Raw genomic sequence first — 26,962 nt, 5'->3', positions numbered from 1 at the left:
AGAGAAACACATAAATTAAAAAAAAAAAATGGGTAGATTAAAAACAAATAAAACTGCTACCCCAATGAATGAAGACAAGAGCCCAGAAGAAACCACAAATCAGTCAGAAGTAACCATAGATAAGAAAAGTATGCAAGCAATAATAAACTTATTAATCACAGAAATGAAAACAACATTGGAGGAAAGAAATGGCAGTATTAGGGAAACAACAGTTGAGACCCAAAGGAAAATACTGATTATCTTGAGACAATTAGAGAACTGAAAGCTGAAATAGCTGTAATGAAGAAAGAAGCTGAGGCAAGGGAAAGCAGACTAACAGAAGCAGAAAACAGAATTAGTCAGACAGAGGATGAGTTAGAGAAAACTAAGAAAGAGGTGAAAGAGCTTAAAAAGAGATTGAGAGACACTGAAAACAACAACAGAGACATATGGGATGATCTCAAAAGAAGTAACATTCGTATAATTGGCCTGCCAGAGGAAGAAAGAGAGGAAGGGGAAGCAAACATTCTAGAGGAAATAATACAAGAAAATTTCCCAGACCTGAATAACAGAAAGGATATCAAGGTGCAAGAGGCCCAGAGAGTACCAAACAGAATCAACCCAGACCTGAAAACACCAAGACACATCATAGTCACAATGAGAAGAAGTAAGGATAAAGAAAGGATCCTAAAGGCTGCAAGAGAGAAACAAAAAGTCACATACAGGGGAAAACCCATAAGACTTTCTGCAGATTTCTCAACTCAAACTCTAAAAGCCAGAAGGGAGTGGCAAGATATCTATCGAGCCCTGAATGAAAAAGGGTTTCAACCAAGGATTATATATCCTGCTAGACTTTCATTCAAGCTAGATGGAGGGATCAAAACCTTCTTAGACAAACAACAGTTAAAGGAGGCAACTATCACCAAGCCGGCCCTGAAAGAGGTACTAAAAGACCTCTTATAAACAAGAACATCACTATAATACTTGTAATATATCAGAGTAAACAAATTGTTTTTTAGAACAATGGCACTACAATACATTAAATCCAAAATATCAATAAATGTCAATGGCTTAAACTCACCCATCAAAAGGCACAGGGTGGGGGGGATGGATCAGAAAACATAACCCAAGCATATGCTGCTTGCAAGAATCACATCTGTCACAACAAGATAAACACAGACTTAAAGTGAAAGGATGGAAAACTATCATACAGGCTAACGGTCCACAAAAAAGGGCAGGAACAGCCATTCTCATCTCAGACACGATAGATTTTAAATTAAATAAAGTAATAAAAGATAGGCAAGGACATTACATAATGATTAGAGGATCAATCAGCCAAGAAGACTTAACAATTAACATCTATGCACCCAACAAGGGACCATCTAAATACATTAAGCACCTACTGAAAGAATTTCAAAAATACATCAATAGTAATACAATAATAGTGGGAGACTTCAATACCCCACTCTCACACTTAGATCAACAAAGCAGAGAACCAATAAAGATACAAGAGAATTGAATGAAGAGATTGACAGACTAGACCTCTTGGACATTTTCAGACTCCTCCACCCCAAAAACTGGAATACACCTTCTTTTCAAATCCACACAACACATACTCAAGGATAGACCACATGTTAGGCCACAAAGACAGCATCAATAAATTCAAGAGCATTGAAATCATCCCAAGTATCTTCTCAGACCACAGTGGAGTAAAACTAACTTTTAACAACAAACGGAAAATTATTAAAAGACATAGAATTTGGAAACTAAACAACATGCTCCTTAAGAACCACTGGGTCGACACTCACTCAAACAGGAAATTCAAATGTTCCTGGAAACTAATGAAAATGAAGACACAACCTATCAAAATATTTGGGACACAGCTAAAGCAGTACTGAGAGGGAAACTTATAGCTATACAATCACATATTAAACACCAAGAAGAAGCCCAAATGAACGAACTTACTACACACCTCAAGGACTTAGAGGAAGAGGAACAAAGGAACCCTAAAGCAACCAGAAGGACAGAAATCACTAAAGTTAGAGCAGAAATAAACAACATCGAAAATAAAAGAACCATACAAAAGATCAATGAAGCCAAATGTTGGTTCTTTGAATGATTAAACAAAATTGACAAACCCCTAGCCAGACTCACCAAACAAAAAAGAGAGAAGACTCAAATTAATAGAATTGTAAACGATGGAGGAGATATCACAACTGACACCACAGAAATCCAGAGAATTCTGCGAAACTTCTATAAAGAACTATATGCCACCAAGCTAGAGAATCTGGAAGAAATGGAACAATTCCTAGAAACCTATGCACTTCCAAAACTGAACCAAGAAGAACTACAAAATCTAAATGCACCAATCACAGACAAAGAAAAGTTAGTTAACAGTCTTACATAAGACCAACAGATAGCAATGTAATAATATCATCCAAAATAAAAGATTTTTTTAACAATTTCATGACTCTATCACTACTACAATTATCTAGTATAGCTCAGCTTTTACAAGAGCTTAAAGGGCAAATTCAAATAACATTGCCAATGACATCAAAACAATTAAACTTCACTGAAAGAGATTATAAAATCCATACTACATGCTAAATTGAGCTCTAGTTTTCAATCATTTGGCTCTTTATCTACTGAATACTTTCAATTTTCTCTAGTTTACTTTATATTTTTATATGGATAACAAAATGAACCATTAATATTACTTTCATTACCAGCAATGGCAATCAACAGTATTCTAGCATTAATACATATTTATAGGGGTCTGGGCAGTACCACACCAGGTTAAGTGCATATAGTAAAAAGCTCAAGGACCCACTCAAGGATCCCAGTTCCAGTTCCCAGCTGCCCACCTGCAGGGAGGTCGCTTCAGGGGCAGTGAAGCAGGTCTTTAGGTGTCTATCTTTCTCTTTCCCTCTCTGTCTTCCACTCCTCTCTGAACTTCTCTCTATCCTATCCAAAAAAAAAAAAAAATGGGCACAGGAGCAGTGGATTTGTAGTGTAGGCACCAAGCCTCATAGATAACCCTGAAGGCAAAAAAAAAAGAGAGAGAGAGAGAGATCTATTTGTGGACTTTTTTTCAATTATGCTTAAAGAAAAATTAAGTATTTTTCTATTATCTCTCAGCTCATATGGTTTTAAAGCAGAAAAAAAAAAGACTGTTTACATACAGTCTTAACAAAAATCATCAAGAGTTCAACTCTGGGTTTTCAGATAGTATGCATGCACTCAATTATACCCAAGCTATATTAAAATCACTAATAACAAACTTTCTAAAAATTAAAACAAGTTCCTATCTAGTCCTATTTGTGATTGCATTTTAAAATAAGTAATTCAATATCATAAGAGTTTAACATTCACATGTTTTGCAGGACATGGCCTACTGATTTCAGTCTGTCCTTAAAATAGAACAGACCCACTAATTTTAGACTCAAGTGCTATAAAGTTTCATATCTGCCGACTAACTGGATACCTGAAGCCTAGCAGCAGCATATGTAGATATAGTAAAGCAAACTGTCAAATTGCTACACTCTGAGCCACCACAATAAAGACACACAATATACAACATAACAAAGTAGTACTTAAGAATAACATGACTATCAGGAAAGAACTAATCAGGAAATAAAAGGAAACTTTATTTGAATAGGATCTGTAGTATACAAAGGTTGCAAATAACAGAAAGTAATGATATAAAGTCCTTTATTTATAAAGCGCTTATATGATAAAGGATAGTTATCTAAAATATGAGATAGATATTTAAAATACAATAAAAATAAAATAGACCAACTCAATTAAAAAATAGACAATATAAGTAAAGATTGGTGAGAGCCAAAGGAGGAGTGGAAGAAATGGATGGGAGGGTTAAAAGGTATAAAATTGGGCCGGGTAGTGGCGCACCTGGTTAAGCACATGCATTACAGTACACAGGGACCCAAGTTCAAGTCCCTGGCCCCCACCTGCAGGGGGAAAGCTTCATGAGTGGTGAAGCAGGGCTGCAGGTATCTCTCTCTCTCTCTCTCTCTCTCTCTCTCCCTCTCAACCTCCCTCTCCCCTCTCAATTTCTCTGTCTCTGTCAAATAAAAAAGTTTTTTAAAAAAGTAAAATTTCAATTATAAAATAACTGTGAGGGTATATTATACAGCATCATGATAATTAATAATACTGTATTACACATTTGATAAATTTGCTAAAAGAACAGATGTTAAGCTTTTATCATGAGAAAAAAAATTGAGTAACTATGTATTGATAATCATTTTTTATACCTCATTATTGAAACAGACTTGAAGTGAGTATGTTAATATATCAATCACACTACAAGAAAAACAAATTTTAAAACATACAGTTGTCAAAAGATGGAAAAGCACCTCAAATCAGAGTTTACAGACAGTAAATCAACTTATGTAAAGATGCTCAACATCACATCATATGAAACTACAAATGTGAACAATGAAACATCCTTATACACCAGAAAAAAAGAAAAGAAAAAAATGCAGACAGCTGTCTTTAGCAGCTTTACTTAAACTTGACAAAAGCTGAAAACAGCCAAGGTGTCTCTCAACAAGCCAGTGTGTAAGCAAACTATAGTACATCCATATAATGTACACAGTACTCTTCAATAAGAAGAAACTGAACTATCAAGTAAGAGAAATGAAGGAAGCTGAAATGCCTATTACTAAGCATAAAAGGTCAGTATGGAAAAACTACATGTTGTATGATTTCAAACACAGGAGTAGTCTAGAAATGGCAGAACTATAAATAAGACCTATGGTTAATATTATATATAATGGTGTGTTGCACCAAAGTAAAAAGACTGGGGGCTGAGTGGAGTGTTCAGGTCCTGAAACATGATGGTGGAGGAGAACCTACTTGGGGGTTAGAGTGTTATAAGGAAACTTGAGAGATGTAACACATGTGCTAACTACTGTTATTTTACTGTGGACTATAAACCACTAATCCCCCACTTAAAAATAAATTTAAAAAGATTAAATATAAAGTGATCAGTATTTGCCAAAGGTTCTGAGGTAAGGAAGGATGACCAAGTATAACAAAAGATTTTGAGGGTTACAGAACTATTCTAGTATTCTAGAATACTACTGATATAATGGTAGACACAGGACATGCATTTGTCAAATCCCATAGAATTGTACAACACACTGAACCCCAATGTAAACTGTGGTCTTTAGTAATGTGTCAATATTGGTTCACCAATATAACAAACCTTACCAATACAAAGTATTAAAGGAGAGGTAATCCGGTGGTAGAGTGACAGGTTAAGTGCAGGTTGCGCGAAGCGCAAGGATCCATGCAAGGATCCTGGTTCAAATGCAGGATCCCCACCTGCAGGGAGGTCCCTTCACAAACAGTAAAGCAAGTCTGCAGGTGTCTATCTTTATCTCCCCCTCTCTGTCTTCCCCTCCTCTCTCCATTTCTCTGTCCTATCCAACAACGACAACATCAATAACAACAATAACTACAACAATAAAATAACAAGAACATCAAAAAGGAATAAATAAATGAATATTTTAAATATATATATTAAAGGAGAAGTTTGGGTGAGGCAGAGGAATATTTGGAAACTCTACATCTACTCAATGTTTTATAACATCCAAAATCTATTCTAAAATGTTATTGATGAAAAACATTTTAAGGTCTATAAGTCACAAGTCTTCATTTCTTAGGTCTCCATTATTTATTTACTACTATTTTTTAATCTCTACAGTTCAATATATTTAATATGCCCTATTTCAATCTATCTGTATTAACTCAGTGAGGTAGAACTGCTATATATACTGAGCTAACAAAGGGAGAATAATAAGCTACTGAGTAGTATTTTTTCATGTCAATAATCAAAGATGCAAATTATCGCTATGGCATGGCCAATGTGTAGAAGTATAACACTGCATCAAAGGGCATACTTTTATTTCACTTAAACAAGAGTATCTTTGTATAATGTCTTTAATACCAGGATTCATTTGGCGAATATTTTCACCCACTAGAGAAAAATCAAGACTTTGTCTACTTCTTTTGACAATTTTTTTCCAGTAAACATTTCAGGCATGTATCAAAGCTGTCACATTCACTGGTGACATTTTAATTCTTCTCAAAATTCCCTCAACCTAAATACACACTGGAAGTATTCATATTAAAATTGTGTTTCCTTTTCAGAGATATCTGGTTATTACTACTTATATTTTTATAAAGACATAATAGTTCAGATGCTAAAGTCCATTCAGTATTTAAATAAAGATAAATCTCTACATATTTAAAGCTCTGTAGTTAATCAAAATCATAACTCTAGTTTCAAAATTTGTCATTTGAAAATTACTCCTATAACATTTCCCAGTCAAGGAAATGAAACTCAAAATACAGTCTATGTAAAATATATATAAAGCCATCAGAGTTATTTCTGGGGCTTGGTGGCTGCACCAAGAATCCACCATCTTTTTCCCCACTCCTTTTTATTTGATACAACACCGAGGAATTCAAAGGAGACGGGAGACACAATAGAAGAGAGAAAGAGAGATGCCTGCAAGCACTGCTTCACCACTCATGAAGCTTCTGTCTTGCAGGTTGGGACCAGTGACTTAGAACACAGGTCCTTACTCATAATATGTGTGAACCATTGGCAGCCCCTCTGATACACACTTTTAGGAAGGTATTTGGTTCTAATATCCAGTTCTTCACACAATCAGACGCTTTCATGTAAACAAACCAGAAACAAAAACAAGCGCTTTGTCTAGTTATGGAAAAAGTTAAGGAAATGAAATATCAAATTAAATAATAATTAAGAAATATCAATGCATCTTAGTTCAAAGTTAACTTCAGGGGCCACATAGGCACACTTCACTACGCACACATTACCATTTCGCAACCCCACCCCTCTCAATTTCTGTCTGTCCAATGAACTAGAAAGAAAGGGAAGAAGGAAGAAAGGAAGGAAGGAAGGAGGGAGGAAGGAGAGAGGGAAGGAGGGAGGAAGGGAGAAAGGAAGGAAGGAAGGAAGGAAGGAAGGAAGGAAGGAAGGAAGGAAGGAAGAAAGAAAGAAAGAAAGAAAGAAGAAAATTAGCAAGCAGTAGATTCATTGCGCAGGCACCAAGCCCCAGCAACACCACTGATGGTAATAATAAAAAATTTTAAATTGTTTTAAGTTAAATTCGCTAACAATGTCAAATAACTGATTACATTGCTGAACTGTCAGGTGTTTCTTGTGATGTGAGGAAAGAAACATATCTATAACTAACTTAAATCCTAATTATTTGGTAGAAACTACTTTTCACATCCGTGTAGTAACATTTTGAAGATTTAACTGTGTCAATTTGAAAATCCTCAGAAACTTTACTGGGGTTCTCAGACACTCTTCCCAGTCTTCACAAAAATCATATATATGTATTTTCCAAACTTGTTTCTGTTTTTAGAAAAAACTCAACTCTTAACTATGTGCCAGACACTTCTGATTAACAACACAATGTACAGTCTTTCCTTATTCTTTACAGAAAAGAAAAAGAAAATAGAAAAGGAAAGGAAAGAAATTCAGTTTTAGGGAGTTGGGCGGTAGCGCAGCGGGGTCCCCATCTGCAGGGGAGTCACTTCACAAGAGGTTTTGTCAATTTCTCCTTTTTATAAATAAAAAGTTTTAAAAATAAAAGGAAAGAAGAGAATTAAATGAAGAAATGGACAGGCTAGACCTCATGGACACTTTCAGAGTTCTTTATCCCAAAAAAATGGAATTCACATTCTTTTCAAATCCACACAGCACATCCTCAAGGATAAACCACATGTTAGGCCACAAAGACAGCATCAACAAATTCAAGAGCATTGAAATCATCCCAAGTATCTTCTCAGACCACAGTGGAGTAAAGCTAAAATTTAAAAGCAAACAGAAAATTACTAAAAATCATGGAATTTGGAAACTAGACAACATACTGCTTAAGAACTGCTGGGTCACAAAGACACTCAAGCAAGAAATAAAAATGTTCCTGGAAACAAATGAAAATGAAGATACAAGCTATCAAAATATTTGGGACACAGCTAAAGCAGTACTGAGAGGGAAATACATAGCTATACAATCACATATTAAAGAACAAGAAAAAGCTCAAATAAACGACCTTACTGCACACCTTAAGGTCTTAGAGGAAGAGGAACAAAGGAACCCTAAAGCAACTAAAAGGACAGAAATCACTAAAATTAGAGCAGAAATAAACAAAATCGAAAAAAGAGAACCGTACAAAAGATCAATGAAGCCAAATATTGGTTCTTTCAAAAATTAAACAAGACTGACAAACCCCTAGTCAGACTCACTAAAAAAAAAAAAAAAAAGACTCAAATAAATAGAATTGTAAACGATAGAGAAGATAGCACAAGTGACACAACAGAAATCCAGAAAATCATGTGAAACTTCTATGAAGAACTATACGCCACCAAGCTAGAGAATCTGGAAGAAATGGAACAATTCCTAGAAACATATTCTCTTCCAAAAATGAACCAAGAAGAACTACAAAACCTAAATGCACCAATCACATACAAAGAACTCCCCAACAACAAAAGTCCTGGCTTCACAAACGAATTCTACAAAACCTTCAGAAAACAGCTAATACTTATACTTCTAAAGCTCTTTCACAAGATCAAAGAAACAGGAACACTCCCTTCCACCTTCTATGAAGCCAACATCACCCTGATACCAAAAGCTGATAGGGACACAACAAAAAAGGAAAACGACAGACCAATATCTCTGATGAACATAGATGCCAAAATATTAAACAAGATCTTGGCCAACCGGATACAGCAGTATACCAAAAAGATTGTTCATCACGACCAAGTGGGATTTATGCCAGGAATGCAAGGCTGATTCAACATACATAAGTCAATCAATGTCATTTACCACATCAATAAAAGCAAAGCCAAAAACCACATGATTATCTCAATAGATGCAGACAAAGCCTTTGACAAAATCCAACACCCACTGATGCTCAAAACTCTACAAAAAATGGGAATAGATGGGAAATTCCTCAAGGTAGTGGAGTCCATATATAGCATACCTACAGCCAACATCATACTCAACGGACATAAGCTGAAAGCATTCCCCCTCAGATCAGGGACTAGACAGGGCTGTCCACTATCACCATTACTCTTCAACATAGTATTGCCCATCCTAACCTAATCAACGCAATGAGTGCCACCTTAACATGCTTCACTGCAGACTGTGTCCAGAGACTTCAGGTGTGAAATGACAACCCTTCAGCTTCATTACTCGGGTGAGACTTTTCCTTTCATAGTATTCTCTAATTCCATTCCAGGCGGTTCACTTCCTAACAAAGTCCCAAAACCTAGATATAGACCAGGTACCCTGAGATAGAGCATATGTTCACATGTGCCCATAAACCAGGGAAAAATATATACCTGAAAACAGAAGTACACAATAGTCTGCAGGGAGTAGCCCCCCTCCCCCAAACACTTCATCTGCACTATTCCAGCCTTTAGATCCATAATTATTCAACAATTTCTTTGGCTTTATATGTTAATTCTCTTTTCAACCACCAGGTTCCAGATGCCAGCATGATGCTGACCCGACTTTCCTGGACAGACAACCACACCAACGTGTCCTGGAGCTCCGCTTTCCCAGAGACCCACCCTACTAGGGAAAAAGAAAGACAGGCTGGGAGTATGGATCGACCAGCCAACACCCATATTCACCGGGGAAGCAATTACAGAAGCCAGACCTTCCACCTTCTGCAACCCACAATGACCCTGGATCCATACTCCCAGAGGGATAAAGAATGGGAAAGCTATCAGGGGAGGGGATGGGATACGGAGATCTGGTGGTGGGAATTGTGTGGAGTTGTACTCCTCTTATCCTATGGTTTTGTTAATGTCTCCTTTTTTAAATAAATAAATAAATAAAAAAGATAATAAAATATAACAGAAGTACATAGGCTAGTTCCAAAAACAAAAGATATGCATAGAAAGACAAAAGAGAAGGGAAAACAGTAAGCAGAACTTAGATTGAAGTTGGTGTATTGTACCAAAGTAAAAGTCTCTGAGGTGGGGGGGAGGGTTCGGGTCCTGGATCATGATGGCAAAGGAGGACCTAGTGGAGGTAAAATTGTTAGGCGGAAAACAGGGAAATGTTATACATGTACCAACTACTGTATTTTACTGTCAACTATAAACCACTGATCTCCTAATAAAGAAATTTTTTAAAAAATAAAGACATAATAAAGTATTCCATATCTTTTTTACTGAGTTTAAGAACTATTTTGTATTATACAGTAAATAGATAGACAATGTACTATAAGTATGGGAAATTTCTAGCACAGTTAATAAAAAACATGCTTAGTTCATAAACTATTAACTTTATTCACACTGATTGCTGAATCAGCTAAAGTCTGGTGTTTTTCATAAGATTCCATGAATATTCTAGCTAAGAATATATTTTATAAGAGGACCAGAATATGACTCAGACACTGCACCCTTCTCTGTAGCAAACAGCTCTTTCTGTATTATGCTAATTCAGCGAACAGTTGTCTATTTTCACTCAGAAGTAATGTACCAAAGCAACTGTCTATCTTCACTCAGAAGTAATGTACCAAAGCAACTGTCTATCTTCACTCAGAAGTAATGTACCAAAGCAAGATACATAAACAGACCACACCATAAATTAGGCCTCAATCACTTGACACTATTATTGTTTATCTTCAGAGAACTAGTTTTGAAGTCCTTCCCAGGCCATCCATTTTCTCTATTTTAAACACAATACTGGTAACTTCTAACATTATAGGTTACTATACATTTACATTTCTTACAAAAGATTTTGAATGATAACATTCTAGTCGAATGCAAACTCATGCTGTAGCCAAGAAATTCTGTCTAAAATAAAAATCAAAATAAGCTTTCTTAAGTTCAAATGGAAATGTAAAATATTCTGAACAATGCAAGTTTTCAGAAAATGAGCAACTGCATTTTGGAAGTTTAGTGAACTGACACTCCCTATTCAAAGCCTACAATTCTTTTCTGATTAGATCAGCCCCCAAAGCAAGTCTTCAGGATAAGCGCTGTAGTGAAGTCATAATACTGGATACTGATGGGAAATTGTAACGTGCTTCAAAACACATGGGAAACTATGAGTTTTCCAGGTCTTTCCAGTTTTTCATGTAATACACTGGCCTATGTTCTTGCTTTCTTTTCCAAAACTAAACGAAACATAAACCATTTGTAAAGGCACAAGCTGATGACCTAAGCATTTTTAAACCACAATGAAAAATGAAGGAAACAACTTGCACTTTTTCAGTGAAATTTTGAACTATAAGCTTGAAAAAGTGTATATAGTTCAATGCACATGATGCCTGGGGAATAAGTAAAAAGAAATGTAATGAGGATTTTAATGGCTTTCACATAAAAGCCATAATTTTGTATTATTTCCAAAGACAAGCTTTCAGATAATGTCTGAATTCAGCTTTTCTGTTGTCAGTGTGTTGAAATCATTCATGTATCACTGAAGTAAGCCTTGATGGGGCAATATTCATACAGCAATAATTTTTTCAAAACTATAAAATTTATATATTTATTTTCTAACTTTAATGAGCACAAGTGTATGTATGTCTTCAATAAATTTGGTCAACACTGCAATATTTCTCATTTTCAAAGTTCTGGAAAAAATGAATTAAGAATTATATTGAAAATGTAAAGATGATTACAAACATGAGTATGTCACACACACACACAAGTGTGCTTAAGCCTAAAATATCTTTCTGCTGGCTCAGTAGTTGTTTTATATACATGAGTAATAGTGTCAGCACAAAAGAATTCTGTGATACAGAATTCTACATGAATTAAAGAGTTTCTGTTATAAAATATGTTCTAGAAAGATAAACATGGTTGTATGTGGGTTTTAAGTTTTTGAGGGATTCTGAATGTATTTGGAGTCACCAATTTGTGATTTTACATTTTTAGCTTTTGTCAATAAAAACTATTACTACAAGCGCAAGGACCAGCATAAGGATCCCGGTTCGAGCCCCCAGCTCCCCACCTGCAGGGGAGTCGCTTCACAAGTAGTGAAGCAGGTCTGCAGGTGTCTTTCTCTCTGTCCTCCCCTCCTCTCTCCATTTCTCTCTGTCCTATCCAACAACGACATCAACAACAACAATCACTACAACAATAAAAAACAAAGGCAACAAGAAGGAATAAAGAAATAAACCTATTACTACATACATGTTAAACCATATAATCCCACTCAAGTTACAGAAATTTAGTTTCTTACCACAAAGTGTATGTTCAAAAGATGCAGAACCACTAAATTCAATCTATGAAGCAGTTCACAAATATATTTAAGATCAGCGATCTACCGAGCTACTCTTAGGTGTAAAATGTTTTAGGAACCACAGTAAGGAGATTGTGTATATGGACAGAAAAAATATTTCCAGCGGCAGAGAGATCCCTTAGGATGAGATGATATATATTTTTTTTACATTATCTCTAACTATAAAGTCAATGTAAACATAATACTAAAATATAAGTATCAGGTTGTCGAAGAATTTCCAGAAATAAAGGATAGGCAATAAATACTCCTTTACATGTAAATTTTACAGTACTGAAGTGTCTCTTCCATCACACTATCAAATGGTTTTTATAATACAAAAGTATAGGTATGTGGCCACAAACCACAAACTTTTTTCGAATAAAAAGTATTTTACGAAAAATGATTCGATGATTCTCTCAGTGGTCAAGAAGTCCGTTTACTTAAAAATCCAAGCACCTTTATTACAGGCTTAACCAATATGTTAGTATCCTATGACAATCAAGTATAACAATGCCTTTAGCAACCCCATAGAGAATTAACTGGTATCCACCCTTGCAGGAAGAACTATGATTGAGTAGCACTTTAAGAGCTTTTACAAGGGAGAGCAAAATGCAATGAGCTTCTTGGAAATCAAACCCTCCTCACTCCACCCTACCCTCACCGCCCATGCAAGGGCGTCACCAAGCCGCCTTCCACTCCCCACCACCCTCCCTGAGATGGGGGGACTGAATGGTTCCCATCTAAAAAAGACCTGATCCATTCCCATGATGGGTGCAGGCACCTGTTTTCGTGTGTCCCAGCACTAACAGCTATGGTTTTGCAAAGGGTAACGGATCCTTCAGCTCCACAGTCCCAATCAAATTTCACAGTCCTAACGTATGGGGGGGGGGGGCGGATATCACATACCTTTGTACCTTTCCAGGACATCCTCGTAAGCCTGCAGATACTCTTGCTCCTCCACGTACAGGTAAGCAGCTGGGGAGAGGTACCCCGCCATTCCCAAGTTTTATCTAAGCGATGACAAGTCAATTCCCCCTCTTCCCCTTGCAAGTCCAGTTAAGTGTGGCGAGCAAACCGCAGTGCTGAGCGCAGCGAAAGCAGCAACAGCGGCCGCCACGGAGAGCACGCTGAAGCCGGGGGATCCAAACGGGGTGGGGGGCGCCTCTATCGGGCCGCCAGGCTCCGGAGCACCCAGGCTCCCTCGCTCTCGGGTTTCAGCGGCCGCAAACCTCGGCTAGCCCGGGGGCGGTGACAAGCGGCACCACGCCACGCAGAGGAGACAGAAGGACGGGCGGGGGATGCCAAGGGCCGGGACCCTCAGCTGCCTCCCTCCGGGACTGCCCCCCAGACCCTGTGCTGGGCGCCGGCTCGGGGCTCCGCCGAGGCCACGGCGGCCGTGCGGGAGGACGGACGCGCTGCTTGCACCCGGGATGCTGCGCGGCGCTTCTGCGGCATTTCCCGGCCGCCGCGCCGCAGACACTCGCCCGCCCGCGCACCCAGGAGACGACGGGGGGAGTAGGGGGGAGGGGAGCGGAGGACGGCAGTCAGCGCCCCAGAGGCTCCGACCCTGACCTGCTCAGCCCCTCCCTTCCAGGCAGAGCCGCGGAGTCCCGAGGCTCCTTCTCCGGCCCACCCGCCCGGAGGATCCCGCGGTCAAGCACGCCCACCCCCGGACACAGGCAGACCAGCCCCGGATCCCCCGGGCGAGGTTTCTATTTGGGACCCACAACAGGTGCCGGGGAAACAAAGCTGCTGGAGCGGCCACCGTCTTGCACAGCCCCTCCCTCCCAACTGAGAGGCTGGCGGCTCTGCACCCCCCCCTCCTTCCCACTGGAAGAGGTGGCAAAAAAGAGTGAGAACTTCTTTTGCAGCTCAGATGGGGGCACAAAAAGTCATTCCTGATCACCCTGAGCAGGCCACTGGGGGTCTGCACCCAGGGCGTAACTCCAGGGCCAGGCGGCCCCTGCAGGTGACCCCGCATATCAGGGCTGACAGCCTGGGCGCGCCTGCGCCTGCGCACCGGCCGCCCCGCGGAGAATGGAGAACCCGCCGCGGTCCCTCCCTTCTGCCCCCCAGAGCCTGCTGGGGCATCTGCTTCTGCAAAGGCGGCCACAATCTCTCTAGGTTTATAACACAGCCAGCTTCTTTGCCTCCCTCCTCCCAACCCCATTATTCATTCCACATGATACTGGCATGCACTGCATTTGAGTGCAAAGGGTACAATTCTCTTAATTTTGTCATATCATACACTAAAGTGAGTGGATTTTAGAGCACTGAATAAACTAAACTAGTTGGTACCAGAAATGTAAACTGATGTGTTTGAAAGTACTGACTGGAAGTAGGCTGCCTTGGATGGGCATCCTGGCTCTTTACTGTGTAACACTAGGTTATTTACCCTCTCTGCGCCTGTCTTTACGAGAAAAGTTGTAATGTTAAATATTTTTGTGTTAGCTATTAATGAATAAGCTCATTGTTTATCACTTAACAGTTTCATCTCTTGCCCACATCTTCACTATTTCCTCCCCTCATATTCTGCCCTTTGGTCCTTGATGCTTTTTTTTTCTTTATAATGTTGTGAAACCTGAGTTATTGTCCATGACCTATTAGACCAAAATAAACTTTCATCACCATAAATGTTATTGTGTTTTCTTTTTTATAATTTTATTTATTGGATAGAGACAGCCAGAAATCTAGAGGGAAGGGGGAGATAGGGAGAGACACCTACAGCTTTGCTTCGATACTTGCAAAGCTTTCCCTCTGAGGGTGGGGACTGGGACCTTGAATCTGAGTTCTTGCCCCTTGTAACATGTATGCTCAATCCAGTGTTTTGTTTAGTTGGTTGGTTTTTGTTTCTTTTTTTTTAAAAAAAAAAGTTATATTTATCTATTTATTGGATAGAGACAGTCAGAAATCAAGAGGGAAAGAAGGGATAGAGAGCATGAGAGACTGAGAGACACCTGCAGCCCTGCTTCACCAATTGTGAAGCTTTCTCCCTGCAGGGTGGGGACTAGGGGCTCGAACCTGGGTCCTTGCACATTGTAACGTGTGCTCAACCAGGTGCACACTGTAACATGTGTGCTCAACCAGGTACCCCATCACCCGGCCCCTGGTTTTTGTTTCTTACCAGTGCACTGCTCAGTTCTGGTGGCCCCTGGTTTATGGTGGTGGGGCCTGAACCTAGGACCTTGGAGCCTCGAGCAAGCAAATCTTTTTGCATAAACATGATGCTATCCCCATCCATAAATATTTTTTTTAATACTGTTTTCTTAGGAGGGGGGATTTTACTTAAGTTAGAATTGGAAATTTTCTCAGCAACTGCCCAACCTTTACTACTCAAAAAAAGCAAGGCCATGTTTCTCTTTTATCTTAACCACTGGTTTATAATCTAAGTTTAAACCCATATCCCCTTAAGCCTCTAGGGTTACAACTTTGTGTGCATTTATGTACATGTAGTTCATGAAATAACAAAAGTGTATATTGGTGAGATACCTTACTGAAATGAAGTAATTAGCAATTAGATCTCTCAAAATCATACCATTCACAGACTGCATGAGTTCACACAAATCTCTCAAAACTGTTTTGATGCTCTCACACTCAGTAAAATGATTAAAGGCATAAGCTAGGGGGCCAGGTGGTGACACACTGGGTTAAGCACACATAGTACTAAGAGCAAGGACCTGCACAAGAATCCCCTTTGGCTCCTGGTCTGCGGGGGGGGGGGGGGGGGGGGGGGGGCGCTTCACAAGCAGTGAAGCAGGTCTACAGGTGTCTATCTTTCTCTATCCCTCTTTATCTCCCCTTTCTCTCTCAATTTCTCTCTGTCTTGTCCAATAAAAAATGGGAAGAAATGGCTGCCAAGAGCAGTGGATTCATAGTGCAGGCACTGAGCCCCAGCAATAACCCTGGAGGCGGGGGGGGGGGGGGGGGGGTAATAGACTATCTACATCAGAGACTGACACACCAAGCATGAAGTTTATAAATATAGTGGGTACACACTAAGTGATTTTCTGTCCATTTAAGGAGCCATTCAAAATTAACAGAAGTAGCATTTGGGGTTATCTATAAAAACAGACTTTATCCCATCCATTCTTAAATGGTAATATTGGATAAATCTGTTAATAAGAAAGTGCATTCCACATGGAAGCAGGAAATGCATAGCATTTAAAAGCTTGGCCTCTGGACTCCGGATTGCCGGAACTCAGATCCCAGATCTACCACTTCCTAAGATGATCATGGGAAAAAAGTCTCTTTCTCTGGTGATTTCTAGATGGAAAAATAGAAAAAAAAAATAATAGTATTTATTGACAAAGTTATTAAGAGGCCTACATGATACAAAGTTAAGATACAAAGTGCTTTTTTAATTTATTTATTCCCTTTTGTTATCCTTGTTGTTTTATTATTGTAGTTATTGTTGTTGTTGGATAGAACAGAGAACTGGAGAGAGGAGGGGAAGACAGAGAGGGAGAGAGAAAGATAAGACACCTGTAGACCTGCTTCACCGCCTGTGAAGTGACTCCCCTGCAGGTGGGGAGCTGGGGACTGGAACCGAGAGCCTATGTCAGTCCTTGTGCTTTGTGCCACCTGCGCTTAACCCTCTGCGCTACCACCCGACTCCCACAAAGTGCTTTTTAAGACTTAGACTTATAAGAGCATCTGACCATCAGTAAATCATTTAGAGTATTTTCCATGTACCATGGACTTTGAAAATATTCTGCATTTACTACTTTAATCACAACCATCACCCTTTTTATAGAGAAAAAATGTAACTAAGAAAAGTTCAGAGGGGCCAGACGGTGGCACACTTGGTTAAGTACACACATTACAGTGTGCAAGGACCCAGGTTAAATTCAAGCCCCTGGTCCCCACCTACAGGGGGAAAGCTTCACAAGTGGTAAAGCAGGGCTGCAGGTGTCTCTCTCTCTCTCTCCCTATCTCCCCCCTCACCTGTCAATTTATCTCTGTCTCAATCCAACAATAAGTAAATAAATAAATAAAGTTCAGTAAGTTGTCCAAGAAAATTCAACTGATTAGTAACAAAGGGGGTCATTAAAAATACAAGATTGCAGGGAGTCTGGCGGTAGCGCAACAGGTTAGATGCAAGTGGTGCAAAGGCAAGGACAGGTGTAAGGTTTGAGCCACCGGCTCCTCTCCTGCAGGGGAGTCGCTTCACAGGCGGTGAAGCAGGTCTGCAGGTGTCTGTCTCTCTCCCCCTCTCTGTCTTCCCCTCCTCTCTCCATTTCTCTCTGTTCTATCCAAAACTATGACATCAATGGCAACACCTATAATAACTACAACAATAAAACAACAAGGGCAACAAAAGGGAAAATAAATAAATAAAGTTTTAAAAAATCTTTTAAAAAAATACCAGATTGCTTGAGTTCAAAATCTGACTCTGCTTAAAATCTTCAATTCCAACTTCAAAGATTTCACATAGGACAAAAAAAAAAAAAAATCCATACTTTAAAATAGTTTTGCTATTTACAAGCATGTACCTTTACAGGTATTTCATAACAAAAAAAGAAAAGCAATTTAGAATCTTATGTCAACTGCATATATATAATAGGTATTACAAAGGCCCTTTCCTTACATGGTATCATTTCATTTTCAAAATGACCCTGAGAGGTAAAAAGGGAATACATTAGAGTCTCAGGCTTTAAAATGAATGCAGAATTTATTTTTAAAATATAGTGTCAGATTGTGACACTACCACCAGTAACACTTTCTGAAATGCACATCTAATTACGTCATTGCAGTGCCTAAAATTAAAATTATTCCAGTAAGGTGTCTGGGAGAGATTTCACCAGATAGGGTTCACAACTCACCTTACAGAAAGTCCTGGTTTAAGCTCTGGCACCATACAGAAGTACCACAGCACTGGGGCAAGCTCCATGAACGATGGAATAGTATTTTGGTATCTCTCCCTTTCCCTATTTATCCCTTATGCACAAACTAACCCAAGAATAATGATCAGTTATGTGTGAGATTCTAGCACCACCAAAAATAAAAAACTATGATTCCCCAATATTTACAGCATAATAGTCCTAGTTCCTTATTACTGAATACAAGTACCTTTCCTGTTTTTGTTTCCTATTAAATCTCTTACTTTAGTTACACACAGTACTTGCAGTTCTCATTTAAAGACAGATATCTCCCTATCTTTCTTATCTCAGTTCCATCTCTCACATGAGAGGGAAGTAGTCTTTCATCTGAATTCCATCAGCTCTTTAAATCTTACCTCAACTGGCACTTCCACACAGAAACTCATGACTCCCTGCTGCTCCAAGTTAGTAAGACCTTCTTCTGAGTTCTTTTAATAATAGGTATATAAAACCATTACAAACCAGTTTCTCTTACCATGTTATAACTATCTAATACTATATCCATTCATCATACTGGACAATTACATCCTAAAAGGTAGAACTGGGTGTTCCTCATTTTATTCCAGGGACTCAATAAATACTTATCAAATGTAAATTAACTAAGGAATGTCATTTATTATCCCCTCAAATGTAATGAAAGTGATCTTTTGACTCTAGATATTTTCATATTCAAATGTATTCTTATAACCAGAAAAGCAAATTAAAATATTAAACTTTAGCTCTTCTGTTACTAAGTACTGAATACCACAGGTATCTTCTACCATTTTTATTTTTGTTTTGCTTGTTTGTTTGTATGTTTTCAGATAGAGATTGAAAGATACCACAGGTGGTCCAGGAGGTGGTGCAGTGATAAAGCTTTGGACTCTCAAGCATGAGTACCTGAGTTCGATCTCCGGCACCACGTGCCAGAGTGATGTCTGGTTCTTTCTCTCTTCTCCTATCTTCCTCATTAATAAATGAAATCTTAAGAAAGTAATAAAGAAATAAAATAAAATAAAAGGAAAGAAAAGAAAAGAAAAGAAACCACAGTACCAAAATTTCCTACAATGTGGTGGGGGCAAGGTTCAAGTCATGTATGGCACAGCAACACACTACACAAGTGAGCTATTTTGCCTACCCCCTACAGTTTTGAAATCTCAACATCTCTTAGTAGGGATGAATTTTAGAGACAACACAAATGTACAAATGTCTAGTAAAAAGAGAAGTTGAAATTTTAATGGTATATTTTCAAACTATCCACAGCACCAAATCCCCTTAGACACTCCCCATTATCTCATGCTGCATGATCAGAGACCAATTTAACACATGATGTATCTGAATCTCCTAATTTAACCATTTGTAGAATGGACCCTGAGTGTTTGTTCCATGTATGAATATTGATTTAGGACTGTTTATTGCTTTATTTTGTTTTCAACTTATATTTGAAGAATTATTATAATCTTAAAAGTATGTAGACTTGAGGTCTCAAGTGCAACAACTGTCAACAACTTCATAGCTAGTCCCACAAATCACTCAGCAAACATCTGACAAGGATTAAGACATGCATGCATAGCCCCTGTCCCCAGAGGGTCTGTAGTCCACTATTATCATGTTTGAGCACTGCATCCCATTAGAACCCCACCCCCAACCCCATTCCTCCATTTCTATGCCTATATAGTACAGACTGATGACTACTATTACCAGCTTTTCATGACTTCATGCTTAGTAAAACTGCTCCCAAATTATATGACCTCATTCGCCCTAGCAAATATCTGCCCCTCTCTATCTCTGCCACCACTATCAACACTCATAGGTCAGAAGTACCCTCTCTTTTACATAAAAATGCACAGAATAGGCATCCTCTTTTGATACCCAAGGCTTTTCCTAATTCTCCAACAACTTTCCACACAAAGATATCTTCCCTTTCTTCTAAGCCAAAATATTTGCTACTAGCAGTGTCTCTCATACTTTCTCTTGTACCTCAGATCTATGCTGATGGGAAGGTAGAGGCGAGGTGGTCTCAAAAGGACATGGAGCCAGGCCTCAGTGACTAGACACTTTTGGTACTTGAAGAGAGTGGCAAAGGCCAGATCAGAACACTGTCCCAGGCTTCCTCAGCTCACTCTCACTTGACCCAACAGTCTCTATTCTCTTTCCTCCCTGCCCCTCCTCCTCCCTGCTTGGGATCCACCCCTCCTCTTCAAAGGTCTGGGTGAGACCAGCCAGCATCTCACAACAGAAGCCAGAAGAAGCTCAAGGCTGTTGCCCCAGAAACCCAGACTAGAGAATAACTAGGCTGAGACCTGTTTGTTTTTCCAGTAATCAGAAAATCCCATTGGGGGTACTCTAGGGGGACTCTCAAAAGCCTTAGTGACTGGGATCTGAGCTAGTCCTTGCCAGACCCTTTAGAGGAAGATAAAGTGCCAGCTCTGCTTTAGAGTGGGAGGCAAAAGAAACTGAGTGGGAGGAGGCTACCCTGGAGGCCAGAGTGGAGAAGGGGGTAAAAGAAAACCTGATCTGCTGGCTGCAGAAACCAACACCTGGATTCTGGTTTTAGCAAGAGAACCCACAAAAAAAATTGCTTTATCCTACCCCATTAATATTTATAAGAGAAAAGAAAATATTGTAAGGGAATAAAGAACCATCCCAAGAAACAACTCTCCAGCACAGAACACATATATACAAATACAGACACTACAGGTTCGGGGGATTGATTTCCACAGTGTTCTCAGATTTCCTCTAGGTAAAATAAACCATACCTTCTAGTTAAGCTTTTGTCACCACTGCAAGGGAACACTAGGTAATACAGAACTGAAACACTGGCACCTCCCATAAATAAATTAATCAGGAATGCTTGGTGACCAAACCACCAAATGCACTTGGGGGTGGGGGTGGACTACTATGGACAAAAATGACAGAGATGCTACATTAAACAGATTTACAGCATAGCATCTAAACAGCTGGAATATGTACTGCAATCCCAAGCAGCCAAATCCAGGACTCACTCAAGTTAAAATATTCATAGCTTAGTACCCCCAAGCAAAAAATTAAAATAAAAAAGGATCTCTTACAGCTTCTAGCAGCATATATACTAAGAATTGTTAGGGTTAATACTTTTAGACTGTAGTAGATGCATAAATAAGAAAGTTTAATAGTAATGTCTGTAAATATCTCCGTGCACTTCAAAGGTATAGATTCATCCAACCAGAAGAAAGAGCCAAATAGCTTAGTCACCAGCAGGCAGGGGAAATCGCTCCATCTATAAGTCATGACATAAAGTAAACATGGTCATCCTCCTCCCCCACCTTGAGTACAAATCTCAGCTCAAAGCATCAGCTCCCAGTTATGGCCCCTAAAGCCAAGGGGTGAATTTCCGCAACTCTTCAGTCCAGGCTCCATCCCCTCCCCCCAAGCTCCTACCTGCTATCCGAAGCACTGCCCTTTCAGCAGGGTCCAGTACCGAGCCCCCATGGATCTTTCTTTTCGATCTTTCATGTTTAGGCAAATTCCACGGCAAGGTGTCTCCAGGAGCTGGAGATGCCGAACCAGATTTCTGGCTGAAATCATCCTCATCGGAAAAATCCGCAGAGGAAGACATAGAGCAGCGATAGGACGCGTTCCCGGAACTCTATAGAGTGGATGACACAGAAAAAAAAAAAAATCATTAACAGCAAAACACTCACATAAGCCCATCGATGTTCAACAAACCCTCTGCCCCTCACCCCCTCCTAGTCGCCAAAGGGAGTCTGGCATCGTGCATCATCCTCAGTGCTGGAGGCGGGGGTTATATAAACAAGAAATGAAACCTAGCACTCACCATCTTTTCTTGGCCCCGTCTCGCACAGGAGAAACAATACCCAAGCTGCTCCAACACATGGAAGATTTGCACAGAAGTGTATGGCCCGAGGTCCGGCCACCAGCTCACAAATGACTGGCCCAACAATGAAGCCAGAATCAACAGCCTTCCTGTTACAAATCTACAGTATCTGGCTCCCCCACCAGGACAGACAAAACATTTTCCAATCACTAGACTGCTGGCTAATTCATTAATGCAACTAACTCCAAGTTTTAAAAAACAAAGCACAAATGCAGGATGTTGAGTCCCAAGTTCTTTCCGTTTCAAGTCGCCTTTCCACTGGCGTCTCTTTTCTGACTAGCCTTCAGCCCCTTGTCCGCTTTATTTAATTTTCTTCATGGGATTGAAGCAGGTTTCCCAGGAAAGAGCAAAGGAGGGAGGAAAGACCGATTCCGAGAAGAGCCCTTTCTTAAGAAGGGGAGAACACAAAAGGCTGTTTTCTATAGCCTAAGGCAGCTACAATAAACAAACATCTGAACTCCAGTTTAAAGTCTCTGAGATAATTTAAACTTCCAGCGAAGTTAAAGCTGCCAATAATGTAAATGAGAATGATGCAGTGCAGTGTCAGGAAACAGTTCTCAGCTCCTGGTCATTACACAGTGAAATGAGAAACAGGATGCTTTTACCAAAGCCTGGGGCTTGACGGTTAACCTTCATCTAGCAAGAGTAGAGATGCAGGGTCTCGTCTTGTATAAAGGTCTATTACTTCCCATACTGGAAAAGGAGCATTAAAAAAATCTTATTTCTTCTTTCTTTGTTGGGTGATGTTTGTGATTTTTTGAGAACCACCAATTTATTAACAAAATAAGAAGACTGAGAACAAGGGTAAAAAGTATCAAAATCTTCCGCTTTTTTTTTTTTTCATTTCACGGAGACTCACAGTGAGGAAACAAAACCGGTATCACTTAAATTCCTAACATGTAATTTGCAGTCACAGAATTCCTAAGAAGCAAGCTGCAAGCAGGAATCAGTGAGGCATGTTCCAATTTGAGCAAAAGTACTGGGCTGCTCACAAAAGCAGTGGCAACTGCAAGCAAAAACAGACTTGTGTGTGAACACTGCAGAGCATTCACCCCAAGGCTTGTGAAATAAACTATAACTGAATCTGGATGATGGGCCTTACCTCAATCTATTCTGCCAGGTTGTTACACATAGTCAATGCCATCATTTTGAAAGTATACATAGCAATATTTCCCAGAAAGTAAAGCATGTAAGATTTATCTTTAGCTCAAGTCTTTCCCACATTAAAGAAAAAGAAAAAACAAGCATTCTTCTATTTAATTTCATAAGAAATTTGGCCATATGGGCCAATTTATTTGTTTATATTTTTATCTGTACTCCAAGTGACAACAAAGCATTAGGCAAAAAAATAAAATAAAATTGATTTTCTGCATTATTGCTAGAGTCTATAGAGAGCTGTTGAGTGGCATTAAGTCGCAGAATGCTATTATCAACTTAATTTATTTTCCATGCTTTTCCAAAGATTCATCTAGAGCTCTCTGAGGTTGTGTTGCTGGCAAGATCCATGAAGAAGGGTGACATTCTTAAAGACTTTCAAAAAGGTGTTGGGTTTCTTTGGCTATTTTCTATCATCCTTAAAATGGATTTCTTCCTGTCCTTATTTAAGGTCATCCTTTATCTGAAAGATTATATTTCTTTTTGATGACTGCACTATTTCAGTGAGTATAGTAATTTGATTTCCTAACTTTACAGACTTAGGAAATAACTGTTAAAGAACTGCTCCTTCCAAAAAAAAAAAGTTATTGATTTTTGTAAATAGAGTAAAAATTTTAATGGCCAGAATCTCAGCTGATTGAATGGCAAAATGTGATTTATGTCATGACAAAACACCATTAATCACATGTAGCCAGATGGGAACAGTTACTACCCCCTGGGCCCAAGGGTGTTGACTGGTGCATTCTCTAGTCTGATAATGCCTTATCTATAAACAGATAATAGTGAAAAGAAAGAAAAAACAATCAGCAATACACCTTTCAGCTGCCTCTCAGAAATATAGAGACACATAGACACTGAGAAAAATAATAAACATTTATATATGGCAAGGCCAGATTAAATAAACAGAGTGTTTTAATAATAAAGTGTTACATTTTTTCCACAATTTTCATACACATGGGGGCTGGGTGGTGGCACACCAGGTTGAGTGCACATGTTACAGTGCTCAAGGACCTAGATTTGAGCCCCTGCTCCCCACCTGCAAGGAGAAGGCTCTTCGAGTGCTGAAGCAGCGCTCTATCTCTCTCCCTCTCTACCTCCCCCTTCTCTCTTGGTTTCTAGCTGTCTTTATCCAATAAATATTCTTTTAATTTAATAATTGTAATTTAATAATTTTAATTTAGTAATTTTCATATACACTTTTAAAATGAATGGTAGACTACAAAATTAAACCCACTGGAAACACTGAAAAATTAAGAATGGATTTAAGTGAAGCAGCTTTGAAGTTGAGATATCTTATGAAAACTATTTTTTATTAGGAGGATTAATGGTTTACATTAAATACAGTTGTTGATACATGTGTAAAATTTCTCAATTTTCTGCAAAATACTCTCACCTCCAGCCTAGATATTCTACCATTATGCACCAGAACCTGAAAGCCTCCCAGTACTCCCATACCCCAAAGTCCTTTCCAAGTTCTACTTTGTATTGCCCCTTTTTGTTCTTATTTCTCCACTTCTGTCCATGAGTGAGATCATTTCATATTCATCCTACTCTTTCTGGCTTATCTCACTTAACATGATTCCTTCAAGTTTCATTCAAGATGAGGTAAAGAAAGTAAATTCATCATTCTTAATAGCTGGGTATTCCATTATATGTGTGTGGATGGAGATATATATATATTACAGCTTTCTTATCCACTAATCTGTTGTTGCTTCCAGGTTTTGGCTATTACAAACTGTGCTGCTATGAACATAGGTATACACAGATCTTTTTGTATAGGTCTGTTTTATTCCTTAGTATATATCCCCAGAAGAGGAATTGTCAGGTAGGTCCACTACTAGCCTTCTGAGAGTTTTCTAGATTGCTCTTCTCAGGGCTTGACCAATTTAAATTCTCATCAGCAGCACAGAAGGGTTCCTTTACCCCACCCAGCCACCAACCTCCAAAACCTCTCCAGCATTTTTTTTTATTATCACCTATGGAAACTATTATATCCCTAGTTGATTTGAAATAACTTGGCAATTCATTTTACAGTCTTATGGCAGGAGGTGGTGGTGTGTAAAATTACTGGGTTTTTTTCCTTTGTAAAAGAAAGGGGAAAAGAAGCACATATATTCTCTAAACCAAAGTCCACAACCTGAACTTTGATATGGATCTTGAAAAGGTAAGAAAATGGTCTGGGAGGTGGTGGAGTGGGTAAAGCACTGGATGCTCAAGCATGAGGTCCTGAGTTCAATCCCCGGCAGCACATGTGCAGGAGTGATGTCTGGTTCTTTCTCTCCTCCTACTTTTTCATTAATAAATAAGTAAAATCTTTAAAAAGGGGCGGGGGGCACAGGCGGTAGCACAGCAGGTTAAGCGTACATGGCATAAAGTGCAAGGACTGATGTACGGAACCCGGTTCGAGCCCCTGGCTCCCCACCTGCAGGGGGTCGCATCACAGGCGGTGAAGCAGGTCTGCAGGTGTTTTATCTTTCTCTCCCCCTCTCTGTCTTCCCCTCCTCTCTCGATTTCCCTCTGTCCTATCGAACAACAATGACAACAACAATAATAACAACAGCAATAAATACAAGGGCAACAAAAGGCGGAAAAAATAGCCTCCAGTGTTGTTAAAATTTTTGGACGGCTCCAGCTGGCCGGGCTTGCTTCACGGCCGGGTAACAGAGACGCGGAGACAACGGCTGGGCAGGGAAGCTGTATTTCTTTATTCAGGAACAACGATTCATAAACTAAGACAAACTAATCACCAAACAGAACTCTGCTGTCTCTTTGCCGCGGCACAAGCACTCTCTCTTACTCTGGAACTCAGGAACCCTGGAACTCTGTCACTCTGGAACTCTGGTGGGTTTCCTAGGGGCGGGGCCAAGCGGGCCCGCGAAATTAACAGGACTGATCTAATTCTCTTGGCGGGGGAGAACTAGACCCAATGTAAAGCATACAACACTCCAGGAGCAGTGGATTCATAATGCAGGCACCGAGCCCCAGCAATAACCCTGGAGGCAAAAAAAGAAAGAGAGAGAGAGAGAAAGAGAGGGAAAAAAAAGGTAAGAAAAAGTGTTCCTACATCTAGTAAGAAGTAAGAGCTCCAAATTCCTATTCAGTGTTGCCTAAGGTTTGATTCCTCTGAAAATATAAACACCTATGTCCATTAATAAGGGATTATTCAAATAAGTCAAAATATACCCATCAAGGACCTGGGTTCAAGCCCTCAATCACCACCTGCAGACAGAAAGCTTCACTAGCAGTAAAACTGTGCTGCAAGTGTCTCCCTTCCTCCCTGTCTCCCCCTTTCCTCTTGAATTCTCTTTTTTTAATTTTTATTATCTTTATTCATTTACTGGATAGAAACAGCCAGAAATAGAGAGGGAAGGGAGTGGTAGAAAGAGAGAGAGACAGAGAAACACATGCAGCCCTGCTTCACCACTCAAAAAACTTGCCCCTGGCAGGTGGAAATTAGAGGACTGAACCTAGGTCCTTATGCATTATAACACGTGCACTCAATCAGGTGCTCCAGCACACAGCCCCAAATTGTCATCTTTATTAAATAAATCAGTAGTAAATAAATAAATAAATAAATAAAATTTTATTATATTGTAGTATATCCATATAATGGACTGATCTTTTGTAGTTAAACAATAATGCCATTGATCTACATTTTTTTCAAAATAAACAGAGTTCATGTTGAGGGAGTTCATTAATATGAACACCCTTATATTCATAACTACACTACTCACAATAATCAAAATATATATCAACCTAAGTGTCCATTGACAGATGAACAAAAAAGTT

The 26,962-nt window shown here is 39.3% G+C and overlaps 1 protein-coding gene across 1 annotated transcript in view; it reads right to left on the bottom strand.

Annotated features, from left to right (window-relative positions):
* The window catches only part of LOC103107678 (dystonin), a 552,693-nt gene that overhangs the window by 404,819 nt on the left and 120,912 nt on the right, over window positions 1-26,962 (bottom strand). The window contains 1 exon segment of the mRNA XM_060190003.1: window positions 21,562-21,769. Coding sequence (XP_060045986.1) covers window positions 21,562-21,769 — 208 coding nt within the window.

Source organism: Erinaceus europaeus, chromosome 4 (assembly GCF_950295315.1).
Source record: "Erinaceus europaeus chromosome 4, mEriEur2.1, whole genome shotgun sequence".
Classification (NCBI taxonomy): Eukaryota; Metazoa; Chordata; class Mammalia; order Eulipotyphla; family Erinaceidae; genus Erinaceus; species Erinaceus europaeus.
Note: the sequence above shows the minus strand (reverse complement) of the source record. Positions and strands in the feature narration are given on the sequence as shown.